Source organism: Hyperolius riggenbachi, chromosome 2 (assembly GCF_040937935.1).
Source record: "Hyperolius riggenbachi isolate aHypRig1 chromosome 2, aHypRig1.pri, whole genome shotgun sequence".
Lineage (NCBI taxonomy): Eukaryota > Metazoa > Chordata > Amphibia > Anura > Hyperoliidae > Hyperolius > Hyperolius riggenbachi.
In genome coordinates, this window is record NC_090647.1 from 189402974 (window position 1) to 189417931 (window position 14958).

Consider the following 14958-nt stretch of genomic DNA (forward strand, 5'->3'; position numbering starts at 1 on the left):
ACGTAGTGAATGCAACAGCAGATGAGGAACAACTGACAGGCCTGCCCTATATATACTGGGAGCGCTCTAAAGCCCCGCCCCAGTCACTCAACCAATCCTGATCAGTGTTGGAGTCAGCTGACCGGCTGATCAGCTGACTCCCCTTCTGTCTGCATAAGGATCCTGTCTGTGCACGCGCGCTGTCTGTGTGCCAGTGAGGGAGTAGGCAAATATCTACCATGCGACAATGCAGCGAAAGCCGCTGGCTGAGATGCGGAGACAGCCGCCATGCCACTCGGCGCTGTGGCGGCTTCTCTCTGATTCCCCACTAACCCAGGCACCAGTCCATCCTGTATCCGCACGGCGGAACCCGCCGGATGGGACGCGGAGATAGCCGCCATGCTACTGCTTGATGCGGCAGCATCTCCGCAATCCCTTACACAAATAAACTGTTTTCTGTAAACCCCACATACCTATAGAGCTTTAAGCCAGCAACACTAAAATGCTTTTTAGAGGGCCTGTGTGAAAAGAAAAGCTGTGTTTACCAGCTGTTTTGTAACAATCAGGGGGAGGGAGGCAGAGCTGAACTGCAACCTGGCTGTAAACTGTTTACACTGCGTGACAGAGAGAGAGAAACACACAGACAGGAACACAGAACTTCAGCTGATGATTATTTACACACACTTGAAGCTATATTTTGCTTCCGATCATTCTGAACAGATTCCAGTCACAGTATTAGTGCTAGTGAAGATTGTTTCTGTATGCTGGATCCCAGTCATCCATAGTAATGCCCACAGTGAGAACTGTTCTCTGTAAATGTTATTTTCCTTATATAAAACATAAAAACATGAAAAAAGCCTTTGCATTGCTATTTGCTAGTAATTACTAGAAATATATGTGGCATTTAGAATTTTAGTTAACTTTGATAGTTATCCTTTAAAGAAAAGCCTGAATTTCACTGCAACAATTATTTTGCCTAAAACTGAGTTAATATGAAGTTATTGTGCCTTGAGTAGACATTGTGGTGCCATTATCACCTAACCACTACATCAAACTACACTAATACTGTGGCCAGAAAGTAATTACTTGGGGAATGGGCAGAATGTGTTACTATAGCTATACTGCCTTACTGCCAGATAGTTAAGCAATGACTTAGTACATATTAACCCTTTAACAGCCAATTTATTTAGAGGCTTGCAAGTGCTCCAGGCCAAATTTCCTATTTGTTACATTTTTGCTTGCTACTAAATATAAATAGTACAGCTGTAATGTGTATTTATTGCCATTTGTCACTAGAGGGCATTACATACATAACATACATAACAGATGGATTCTGTGTTCAGTTTCTGTATTTTCTGCTAGCAGGGAGAGATCAAAGCATTTTAAGAATTTACAGCACAACAAATTCTGCCGACTGAGGTCAAAAGCAGTGCACTTATCTAAGACTCTATTGAAACTGCTAATGGGTTAATAATATTACACATGTACATACAATATTACTAGCAAATGTTCAAGAGAGTTCTGTAGAAAACATCGAACATGTCACTCCTGTCTTCAACAGATTTCTCTACCTAATATTCCTGCCAAAGCTAGGGCCAATTTTCCAGGATCAAATCAGATAGTCTTCTTATACTTTTCAGTAGAAACTGTATTACCCACAAAAAAACCCACACAATCACAATGAAGGAATATACATTTCTTTCAGAAAGTGTTCTTGCTGGATTTTGAACCCGGGTCTCCAATGCTGCAAGAAAAGAGTGCAAAAAGTAGCTACATTTAATTTCTATATAACTAAATGTTTGTAATGTTTTGTTTAAAAAATCTCATGTAGGTACTTGTCTTGCAAATATTTGATGTTAAATGCCTTTTCTTTTTCTTTTTTTTTCAGGAACAGTTGTTTTGGACACAATGATTGTCTGGATTGGATTGGTTTATCTTGTTCTGAGTTCACCAGAAAGATGTCTGCTTTCTGAATCGATATTTACAGGATCCTGTGAAGATATATGCCTCTGTGATGAAAAGGATGGCTCTTTGTATGTGAATTGTGAAGACAAGGGTATTACACAGTTGTCACAGATTGAAATACCCCAGTCACAGCACTTAGAACTTAATCTTTTAAACAACGGCTTGTATAAATTGCATCTGAATGACTTTTTAGACTTCAGCAATTTAATTTCTCTACACCTTGGATTTAATAGCATTGTGGAGATTGAACCAGGAGCTTTTAATGAATTACACATGCTAAAGAAACTCCATATTAACCATAACTCATTGGAAATACTCAGAGAAAATACTTTTCTTGGACTAGAGAATCTGGAATTTCTTCAAGCAGACAATAACTTTATTACTACAATTGATGCCAATACATTCAGCAAGCTTAACAGACTGAAAGTTCTAATCCTCAATGATAATGCAATTGACTTCTTACCGACAAATATTTTTCGCTTTGTACCTCTGACTCATTTGGACTTAAGAGGAAATCAATTACAAACTCTCCCTTATGTTGGGTTGTTAGAACACATTGGAAGAATAGTAGAAATTCAGTTGGAAGACAATAAGTGGGTTTGTAACTGTGAACTGTTGCATTTGAAAATTTGGCTGGAGAATATGCCTCATCAATCATTAATAGGTGAGATTGTTTGCCACAATCCTCCAGACCTGAAAGGTGCAATTTTACGAAAATTAAAGAAAGAAATGTTTTGTATTACAACTCCTAGTAGTCATCTTGAGGAACCTTCAGTACCATTGTCTCTTTTAGGTACATCTTCTATTAGTGATGGCCGAATTCCAACAAAGATGACTACTCTTCAAAAGACTCCAACTAAAGAGTCAATAGTTTTCCCAAAAGTTTCAACTCTACCACCAGGGATGTACTGTCCAGTTCCATGTCATTGCTCAAGCAATGGCTTTTCTGGAACTTTGATTCACTGCCAAGAACGGAATATTGAAAGTTTGTCTGACCTTGGACCCCCTCCTATAAATCCAAGAAAGCTAATTTTAGCAGGAAACATTATTTACAGGATCTATAAAATTGACTTTGCAGAATACAGTGCTCTGGAAATGCTTCACTTAGGTAACAACAAAATTGAAGTCATTGAAGATCTTTCCTTCCAAAATTTGTCTAAATTACAGAAGATGTACTTAAATGGAAACCATATCAAAAGTTTAAATCCTGCAATGTTCTATGGACTCATGAACATTGAGTATTTATATTTGGAATACAATGCAATTAAGGAGATTTCACCTGGGACATTTTCAGTAATGCCAAAACTGAAAGCTCTCTACTTAAATAACAACCTTTTGAAAACCTTACCAGAAAATATATTTTCTGGAGTTCCAATAACAAAACTGAATCTCAAATCTAACCAGCTTATGAACATCCCAGTAAATAAGGTTTTAGAGGATCTGAACTTACTCATACAAATTGAAATTCAAGACAATCCTTGGGACTGTACATGCAGTTTACTAGGACTCAAAAACTGGATCCACAAGCATGAAACACTTGTAGTCAGTGATATTTTATGTCACTCTCCAAGAGAGTTGGCAAAAATTGAACTGAAGTCACTTGACAAAGAAGATTTGTGCCCTGAATTAGTAAACAATCTGTTATTTCCAACACAGAGTTTTAACAACCTAACACCACCGGTGACAGCAGCAAATAAAGTTGATAGTATACTAAAATCACTTTCTGATTATATCCCACTCTCAGTTTTAATCCTGGGTCTCCTAGTTTTATTAATAACAGCAGTACTCTGCTCTGCTGGAATAATTGTTCTTGTTTTGCACAGAAGAAGACGTTACAAAAAGAAAAAGGAAAATGGACAAATAAGAGAAACTAGTCCTGTTCATATACAGTACAGTATGTATGGCCATAAAACAACTCATCACACAGCAGAAAGACCAGCATCAACTCTCTGTGAACAACGAATAGCAAATCCAGTAATTCAAGTATACCAGACTCCTCCATTCACACCAAAGCATTCAGAAAAAGATGAAGAAGAAATCAAAGAACTAAATGATCCAAAGAGGTTTTCTAGAATCCTGTTAGAAAAGGAAAACAATTCATTGCAAAGTGGCTCAAATGTAAAATTTAGAGCTAGTGACCCAACAGCAGAATTTTTATCATTTCAGGATGCTAGCTTTCTGTATAGAAACTTAATTGAAAAAGAGCGGGAAATCCAACAACTGGGGATTGCTGAGTATTTAAGAAAAAGCATGGCACACCTGCAGCCCGAAGTTGAGGTACATTATCCAAGGACCCACGAGGAAGTAAAACTGATGGAGACACTTATGTATTCCAGACCAAGGAAGGTATTGGCAGAGCAGACCAAACATGAATATTTTGAACTTAAAGCTAATCTCCATGCAGAACCTGACTATTTGGAGGTTTTAGAACAACAGACATGAAATAAGCATATTTTACTTCCAGCCATGGTAATATGAAGTGCCTTACTGAACTCTCTAACTCATAAACTAAATGAAACACATTCATAAATCACATGAAAGCTCAGGGATATGTACTCACCAGGAGATGTTCTTGTGTTTCAGACAAATATTGGATGTTCCCAAGAAGTTGTAAATATTGTTAAAATGTTTAATGATTATTTATAATGTATAAAAAAATAGCTTTAAACTTATCAAACATTTATTTTATTATACAAAAATACTTTGACGTTTGATGCCGACAAATGTGACACTGCCATATAGATGCTGAATTGTGGCATGCTTGTGTTTGACACCTCTCTTAGGATCAGTAATAACCTATAGGTCATAGGTGTTTTGTTTTATGTATATACATATATATATATAGATCTGTAAAATTGAAGGACAACATCATCATTATTCACACAATACTAGTGTGAAATAAACAGAATATTGCAGCAGAAGCAGTCTAAGTACATAAAAAAGTTCATGGGTATGGGAAGTAAGTAAAAAAAGAAGCTAGATACTTACCTCGGTATTGACTCTGAATGGTTAAGGGGCTTCCCATGTCCTCCTTCAGCCCAATGTTCCAGAATAGGTTGCCTCTGGTCACAAGTGTGGAAGTAGATGATCATATCCAGATTTTGCATGTGCAGACTTTAACTCATGCATGTCCCATCCGATGTGCTCATCCATTGCCAAGATCATGGCCAGAAGAAGAAGTTACCCTGTGCTGAAACAGTGGGTTCTACAAGGATCTGGGAAGCCTGTGGACCATCCAGAGGCCTCCAACTATTGAGGTTTTACTCTATTCAGATGAGCTTTTAGATCCCTATGTCAACAGTTTGAGTTATAACATGTATAATTATTTTAATATTTTAAAAATACAATTGAATTTAAGACTATAAGACCCATTCCTTTTTGCTTCCTGAATGAAAAGATTTAGCTTTGGGGGCTGGCACTCATAAATCATAAATTAGGAAAAACTCCTACTAATGTGCTGAAGCTACAAAAATAGGAAGTACATTTAGAGATACTTTATTTAAAAAAATTGCTGGCATTCTGTCAAAAGCCTGACTTTAGTTCTGAAATATCATTATATCTCTTACAAAATGGAGATTTAAACATATAACATATGCTTAGAGTTTTGGTATAAATAGCTAAACAATACAGCTATATTTTTATGACATGTTTATATTGTATGTTTGCTAGACCTTAGAGAACTGTTAAAAAATCTTGAGTGTAGTTGATGTGATTCCAGAACATGCATGTGTGTCGGGGAAGGCAGGGTATGCAACCTTGTACTTATGTACCCTCACTACAATATGATATCAGATCAAACCAAGCAAATATGTGTATTTATGCAAAATGTATCCCAGCACCAACATTTTTAATAGTATCGCCCTTTTATTGAACACATAAGGAATTGCAGATCTTTCTGCAAACTACACCGGCACAACTCAAAGAGCCTCCCAAAACATTGCATTGCTTAGGGATGGTCGGAAATGTTGATTTCCGATTCTGCAGAAATTCCAATTTCCGCCAATATGGATTACCGATTCCACGGATTTCCGATCGGTGTCGGATTTCCGAGTTCGGATTTCCGAGTAGTTTTTTAAAAAAAAAATTTGCATTCTTTGATTGGCCAAATACTTCCGAGTTGTTTCTGCATTCTCTGATTGATCCATTGATTTCGAGTTCTGTGATTGTGCTAAAATTACCGAATTGCAGTAATGTAGTATTTCCACAGAAATTCGATTTCCGAGTTCCATTTTCCGATTTCCGAGTTCCGAATGGAAATTCAGATTTCCGATCAGAAATTCAGGAATTTCAATTCCGCGAAATCCGAATGAGCAGCCCTGGCATTGATGTGTTGGCCTGATACCATACTACCATGTACCTATATGATGTATTCCTTATGTGATCAATAAAAGAGCTATACTACTGAAGACATCAGTACTGAGTCACATTTTTGTCTTTGTCTACATTGTATCTCCGAGGGCCAGAACCCTAGCATGACAATTATGCTGTCTGCTCCTTGTTGTTTTACATACATATATACTGTATATATATATATATATATATATATATATATATATATATATATATATATATATATATATATATGTACATGATATACATTTTCAAAACCTGTTTTGCATATCTGTGTGTGTGTGTCTCTGTGTGTGTATGTGTGTGTGTGTGTGTGTGTGTGTTGGGTTGCGAGGTGAGGAGTATATGTTCTGTTAGTTGTATATGCTAATAGTTATTGTAGATAAACAAGCAGGGCACTTTTGAGTATAGCAGTTGAAAGTTTTTTCTCTGTAAATTGCTTTTATTCAACTTTAATATAATACTCTCCATTGCATTTACCTTAATTTATCAAGGCCGTCAATGGCAAATTTATCATCAGTGTACATAATGTATATATAAGTAAAATTTCAAAGGAAAGTTGAAGTTTCCTATGTCAATACTTCTCCGTGGATATTCAGTTCTCATAACACAAATACTTTTGGTACATAAAAGGTAATTTACTTATAGATTCACCCATTACTACTGCTAAGATGTCACTAAGGCAACAGAGTCATTGAAAACAAAGAAGGAATGCACTATAGCTTTATATTTCAAAATATCTTATTCTGAACTATTTATTTTCTGTTTTATATATTTGTTTGTCAATAGCATTCTGTACATTTAGTGCCTTTAAGAAAATTGGAATAAATCCATTCAACATGTTAAAAAAGAAAGGTCTTTTTATTGCATAGGGCATGGCACTAACTGATAGCACTTCTACTAAGAAATTGGTTGCTGTAAGTGTTCTTATAAGCAGTTATGTAAAACATCATCTTATTAAATTGTATGATTTTTTATATTACAAAATGTGGAAGTGGTGTTGTACTGTATTAGTAAAACATTTTGTAGAATCCAATATTAAACTATCAATGCTGTATTCTTTTTCAATAGCTCAGGTGAGTTCATTCACAGTATTCTTGTATCAGCCATGATTTCCTATTATAAATACAGTATATAAATATTTGATCTGCCCTGTTGCCATGAAATGTATGAATGTGTATCTGTTGTATCATTATTAGTACTTGATGCACTGTGATGTTGTAGCTAAGGGCCTTCAAGGATAAGACAACAATTGATGTTTCTGCATCTTAATTCAGCTGACTCCCTAAAGGAACACTTAAGTCACCCTAAAACATTAGTTTTACTCACCTGGGGCTTCTAACAGCCCCCTGCAGCTGTCCAGTGCCCACGCAGACTCGCTCCGATGCTCCTGGCCCCACTGGCAGCCACTTCCGCTTTGGGTGACAGGCGCCGACAGGCTGGGAACACGAGTGATTCTTCGCATTCCTGCCCGCAATAGCGCCCTCTATACTGCTATTGTGGCCAGGAACCCGAAGAATCACTTGCATTTCCAGCCTGTGGGCGCCTGTCGTTGAAACCGGAAGTGTCTGCCGGCAGTGCCAGGAGCATCGGAGCGAGTTTGTGTCGGCACCGGACAACTGCAGGGGGCTGGTAGAAGCCCCAGGTGAGTAAAACTATTTTTTTAGGTTGACTTAAGTGGTCCTTTAAACAGAAACCTTACTGTATATACAGTAACTTAATAGTACTGCACAAATTATTTAATCAATGTTTGCCCATTGTAAAATCTTTCCTTACGGTTATTAGCATTTCTAAATGTATCACAGATTGTGGCATCTTTACTGCAGAATGTTGGTTTGCTCTTTGGTGTGAAGTGAGAAGGTACAAATACATATGGGGCCATATGCAGTTCACTTTTTCATCTAAGTTTTTTCCTGGGTGATATTTTCACAACTTGTCATAAAATGCCTTTTAAGCCCCCAGCAAGCAAGAGAACAATCAAAATACATTTGATATCACTTTTTCACCAACTTTTGGGTACTTTTTCAACTGTAATATGCTGAAAGGTTAGTTTGAAGAGAAGTTGAAAGTTATTTCCTAGAAGATAACTCAGGTGAAAAGTGAATTGCATATGGGCCCTGGTTTTCTAGAGTGCTCCGAGACAGGAGGCTACATGACATCATAGCCTAGGCTAAGCATCACTGGGAGGGCAGGGCTCCGTATCAATATACTGCAACATATAAAAGGAATAATATCAAAATAGACACCATGCACCACAGTAATGTGTAAAGAGGTTATAATAATTTGGAAAAATACATTCATTTTAGTCACATTGATACAGCCAAACTAACTGATTTCAAGTGTATTGCACCTCATTATTAATAATAATAATATCATTTGTAGAACACTTGTCTTCATGAAGCACTTGGCAGCAGCAGCCACTATGGGCCTGCTCAGTAAGTCCAAAACACACAATTTCGGCATCCATATTAAAATATGGAAGTACCAGTTATAGATGGAAATCTGGGTGTGGGGGTTGCCCAATAAAAATAGTGGACACCATAGGTGTCTACACAAAATAGTGTAGTCAGAGTTCTGTTACTATGTAGTCAAAATCTGTAGGAGTGACGGTAGACATGTTGGGAGCAGTAGTTCGCTGGAGTTTAGCTGCAATGTAGCCAAACTTGGGTGAAAAATACCAGAGAGTAGGGGGATGGTTAGAGGGAGTCAGTGGGGGTAGTTAGGGTAATTTTAATGATAATCTACTATTGTGGATAGTCGGATATCAGTAAAAGGAACGATTTTCAAGAATAGACGATAGTAGAATAATAGTAAATTTACCAATATTCTACTGTTGCTATTTGGTTCCCATTTTCCCATTTTTCTTTTTTGCATAGACAACAGTAGATCCCCCCTGAGTGTTAGGGAATCTTGTCCAAGGGCTACTGAATGGGTAACTGGCTTCAGCCAGGATTCAAACCCTGGTCTCCTGTGTCAAAGGTGGTGTCTTTAACTAGTACACTATCAAGGAAGCAGCAGATTTGGGCGCATGAGACAAGTGGACAAAAAGGGCGCCCCATTCACTCCCATTATAAATATCATTTAATGGGCGCCGAACAGGGAAAAAAGGGCGCCGGAGATTATTAACGTTTTACAAATGGCGCCCGGGGATTTTTAATGTTTTATAACTGTGCTTGTGATGATTTATGTTTAGAAAATGAGCCTGTGACGAATAACGTTTATAAAAATACTAAACATATTTATCCTATTTAATTAAAACATTATTTAACATTTTAAGCCTTACTGTTTGTAAAACATTATTCTTCACAAAATAAAGCGATCAGTACGTAACGTAAATTGCAATATATTTTTTTATAATCACTATTTGTAAAACATTTCTAAAACATTATTATCCACCCAAAAAAAATTATTTACATTTTTTTATTTAAATTTTTCATTTATTAATGTTTGTAAAACATTATTATCGATAGGGGGTCTTAGGTTTAGGCACCACTAGGGGGTTCTTAGGTTTAGGCACCACCAGGGGGGTGTTAGGTTTAGGCACCACCAGGGGGGTCTTAGTTTTAGGCACCCCCAGGGGGGTCTTAGGTTTAGGCACCCCCAGGGGGGTCTTAGGTTTAGGCACCCCCAGGGGGGTCTTAGGTTTAGGCACCCCCAGGGGGGTCTTAGGTTTAGGCACCACCAGGGGGGTCTTAGGTTTAGGCACCACCAGGGGGTCTAGGGGTTAGGGATAGGTACAGGGAGGGCTTTGGGGTGGTTAGTTTTAGGCACCACCATGGGGGTCTTAGGTTTAGGCACCACCAGGGGGTCTTAGGTTTAGGCACCCCCAGGGGGGTCTTAGGTTTAGGCACCCCCAGGGGAGTCTTAGGTTTAGGCACCACCAGGGGGGTCTTAGGTTTAGGCACCACCAGGGGGTCTAGGGGTTAGGGATAGGTACAGGAAGGGCTTTGGGGTGGTTAGTTTTAGGCACCACCGGGGGGGGTCTTAGGTTTAGGCACCACCATGGGGGTCTTAGGTTTAGGCACCACCAGGGGGGTCTTAGGTTTAGGCACCACCAGGGGGGTCTTAGGTTTAGGCACCACCAGGGTGGTCTTAGGTTTAGGCACCACCAAGGGGTCTAGGGGTTAGGGATAGGTACAGGGAGGGTTCTATGTGAGAGTAGGGTTAGGTATAGTTTTAGTACAATTTTAATAATACTAATCAACAGTTATTATGAATGTACTTATATTAATATCATTGTTATAAACAACATTTTCACATTTTATTATAATAATAAACGATAAATCAAGATTATTCATAACAATATATAATTATAATGTTTAAACAAATAATACTGTTTTTTTAACAAACGTAATTATAAGTTTCAGTTTAGAAACAGGGAAGATTAACGCTTTAAGAATTGCCGATTTCATACACATTATTTAATGATTTATAAATTCTTAAAACACTATTTGTAATTCTACACAATATTTTTATAAACGATAATACTGCTTATCGTTTACACCACGCGCCCTTTTTTCCCCGACGCCCTTTTTTGATGTATGCCGTTGTCAAGTAAACAAAATGTTTCAGATCTGATGACAATATTCCAAACGTCTCTGCTTGATACAAACTTGACTGATCCTTATGAATTAAATTCTGTAGGTTATTTGCACATTACCTGGCTGTTTTTCTGATTCTCTGCCTGTAATACTTTTAGCCATAGACTGTAATCAAGCATGCATAGCAAATGTTTCTGACAAAAATCTGATAAATCTGATGATTAGCTGCATGCTTGTTTCAGGTGTGTGATTTAAACACCACTGACCAGAAAGAACAGCAGGACAGTGAGGCAACTGATATTGTTTAAACGGAAATAAATATGGTAGCCTCCATAAATCTCTCACCTTGGGCTCCCTTTAAGTGCAAAGACCAGCATTCATTAGTGAAATGGGGATATAGCTATTTGCCTTTAGTGGACCTTTATACTTTTTGTGTGTCAGTGTGATGACTGCTTCTAAGAAAGGCATGGGAAGCAAATTATCATCTTCTGTCATTTCTTTGAAAGCCTTAACAAAAAACAGAACTCAATGGGAAATGTAATTTTGCCATAGCTTGATTCACAAAGACAAATAGTATGCCTTATCAAAGTTAACACACCTTATCAAAGTTAACACGCCTTATTAGAGTAGCATAGCGAGTCCTACGAACCCACAGGTGCTCAGAGCAGGACGAGTGGAGCTTTAGTTATTGTCAATTAGCAGGCATAAGTTCGTAACATTCTCTATGCTACTCTGATAAGGTGTGTTAACTTTGATATGGCATGCTGTTTGTCTTAGTGAATCAGGCCACAGGTATTTGCAATAATTCAGCCGTATGTGAACAACTGAAGTGCCCTTGAAAACGGTTTGAGATGTGCAGCCTTGCTTTAGGGTGTACAGAGATGATTCACATATTCGGGAGTGATGCATCATGGGAAACTACAGTTGCTCACAGATGAATTATCGCAAATACCTTGTTTTAAGAAGGCAAAATGACATTAAGCATTGCTTTTTAATAGAGGGATTTGGGTCTCTTTAAGCCTTTTGTACCATCATGAGCTGTCTGGATATTCCCAAAAACCAGGAGCAAAGTCTTCTTTTACCACTTTATAACAAGTAGCAGGTTAACCATCAGGACCTGTAGTTTAAGCATTCCTATTTTCGTTTACCACCTTATAAAAGTCTTCAATACAGTGAGAGCTCTCATGGAGTGCCTGTAAACCCTCCTTCAACTCTCTCATTCCAGTCTTTATAAATGACTAAGGGCTAATTCGCATTATGTGCGCTGCTATCAGTCATGACATATTGCACATAGTGTAGGATCCCTAAATCCACCAACTTCCATGTTACCAATCATGGTACAGCTCTGCGTTCCTGTGTGCTGCGATGTAACATAGCCAGGAACATTTAATTGCATGACAGACATGTTTTCCCATTGATTTCTATTGTTTTGCAGCTACCAACATCTACAACGTAGTGCACCATGACATGCATGCCATGCATAAGGAACGCATGCACCAAATTGTGTTAGTGCATCCGTTGTGCAGTGGGAATGAACCCTTATGGGCTACCCAAAGGCTCCCTTTCCTTGTTTAGCATATTATTTTGACAAATATTGTATAGTTCAGAATAATATACATGGAAAACTTTACTAATGTGTTTTTTTTTTTTTCATTAATTTTCTACTGATTTTTATATATATATAATAATTGTTTGCTTTTAACCTGTTGCAAGTTTTGCTAACAGACTCTGCTTTATTCCCGAATTCATAAAACCTCCAATGATCTTAAAACACATAAACACCATTTATAAGAAATCATTTATTAGTTCTTTATGCTTGTGAACCAGCTGTGAAATATCTTGTCATTGACCTGTCCCTCGCAAACACTCAAGCTTACATTTCACTTAGCATATTATTCATTCTCCATTTCCTCTCTTTATTTAAGGTCACACTTCACTTAATTAACAGGCCGCTTATCACAACTTTATGAGCCGCCTAGATAATCAAAGGGTAGGAGCCACCGTTTTAATACATAATTGAAGAATTCTTTGAGGTCCTCCTGCAGTTTCTGAACAAGGTTTTCAGACAGGGATTTGTTTAATTTAAAGGCAAAAAGGAAAAAAAAAATCCACTATTCCTATCAGTGATACCAGTTGCCTGGCAGCCCTGCTGATCTATTTGGCTGCAGTAATGTCTAAATCACACACCAGACACAAGCATGCAGGTAATCTTGTCAGATATGACAATGTCAGTAACACCTGATCTGCTGCATGCTTGTTCATGGCTAAAAGTATTGTTCTATGGCTAAAAGTATTAGAGGCAGATGATCAGCAGGACAGCCAGACAACTGGTATTGCTTAAAATGAAATAAATATGGCAGCCTCCATATCCCTCTAACTTCAGTTGTCCTTTAAATTCTCTGTGTAGTAAATGTCAAATAAGGATCCATTAAGCAGCAAATAAAAGCAACTTGGATTGTATCTGGCTGTATGCAGAGGGCTTGCAGAATTTCAGTCCCTAAAACTCTCTCCTGGTGCAGCAATGGGGGTCTGCAACTACACCAGGAGTTTTAGCTGTAGTAGCTGTATTAGGTCTTAATTGGTGCTATGGCTGTAATGGTCAACTACATATGTGCTAGGAGTAATGATAATTGTAACAAGCTTTTTCCTTCCCATTGCTACATCACCTTTCTGACGCTGCAGCTGTCCTGCAAAATCAGGCTTTGGAGTGACATATACATTGTTAGGTTTAAAGTGTTTTAGGTAGCCCGATGTTAAACCCACTGCATAGCTCCTTAGCTACACCACTGCCTGAAAATCTCCTGAGCTCTTTTTAAGTAGAGATGGCCCGAACCTCCAATTTTCAGTTCGCGAACTGGGTTCGTGAACTTCCGCAAAAGTTCCGTTCGCGCGAACCTTCGCGAACCGCAATAGACTTCAATGGGGAGGCGAACTTTGAAAACTAGAAACACTTATGCTGGCCAGAAAAGTGATGGAAAAGATGTTTAAAGGGGTCTAACATCTGAGTTTTTGCATGGAGGAGTGGGATAGATGCCAAAAGTCCTGGGGAAAAAATCTGGATTTGACGTAAAGCAGCGTTTTAAGGGCAGAAATCACATTGAATGCTAAATTGCAGGGCTAAAATGCTTTAAAACATCTTGCATGTGTATACATTAATCAGGGAGTGTAATTAGAGTACTGCTTCACACTGACACACCAAACTCACAGGGCTCGATTCACAAAGCGGTGCTAACCCAGTTAGAGACTTTAGGCGTGATAACCATTACGCCACCCTGGTGAAAAGCCAGTTTAGGCGTGATAAGTTTAGGCATGATAGGTTTAGGTGTGATAAGTTTAGGCATGCTAAATTTAGATAAGTTTAGATCGCGTGCAAAGTCCCGCACGCAAAGCAGCGCCATTAAAATCTATGCGAAGTGCACCAGACTTTGCTAGTGCAAAACTTTTGATCATCTGTGCACTGCGGTGCTAACCCAGTTGGTGCTTAAATTCATCATGTCTAAACTTATCACACCTAAACTTAACATGCCTAAACTTATCACACCTAAACTTACCACACCTAAACGTATCATGCCTAAACTGAGTTTAGGCGTGATAAAGGGCTTTTCACCAGCGTGGCAACTGTTAGCACCGCTTTGTGAATCAGGCCCACTGTGTAAAGCACCGCAAAACAGCTGTTTGTGTTGTGACGGCCGTGCTGGACTGGTGCGCACCATGGCGAGATTGCAGGCCATGGCCGTTATCAAGCTCATATGGTCGCCAGGCTGAGGTAGCTCAATGACAGAACAACAGTGACTGTCCAGCTGATCAAATTTGGTCTTTCCACAATGAAGCAACACCATTATTATCTTGGGTGTGCACCCAATTGGCACATGTACATGCCTTTTGTTTTGTTGTTGCAGCTGCAGTGCAGCCAGAAAAGTTGGGCAAGCATGTACACGCACCAGAAAAAGTAGTATAGCGGCCGCTGCTAGCAGCGGCCTTAAAAATTCAAGAATCCACATGGAGTCCTGGACCCTGTTGGTAATGGCGGAGAAGGCAGTCAAGCGGCCTGCGGGCAGAGGTGCTGTGTGGGGAGCGACTTAGTCTTGGGGCAGGCAGTCACACGGCGTGCAGGCAGAGATGC

At 38.7% G+C, this 14958-nt stretch overlaps 1 protein-coding gene across 1 annotated transcript in view; it reads left to right on the plus strand.

The window, feature by feature from the left end:
• Positions 1-7623, plus strand: part of SLITRK6 (SLIT and NTRK like family member 6) — a 62875-nt gene extending 55252 nt beyond the window's left edge. The window contains exon 2 of the mRNA XM_068267913.1: positions 1868-7623. Coding sequence (XP_068124014.1) covers positions 1888-4386 — 2499 coding nt within the window. The 5' untranslated portion in view covers positions 1868-1887 and the 3' untranslated portion in view covers positions 4387-7623. The remainder of the gene's footprint in view (positions 1-1867) is intronic.
• Positions 7624-14958: the final 7335 nt, after the last annotated feature.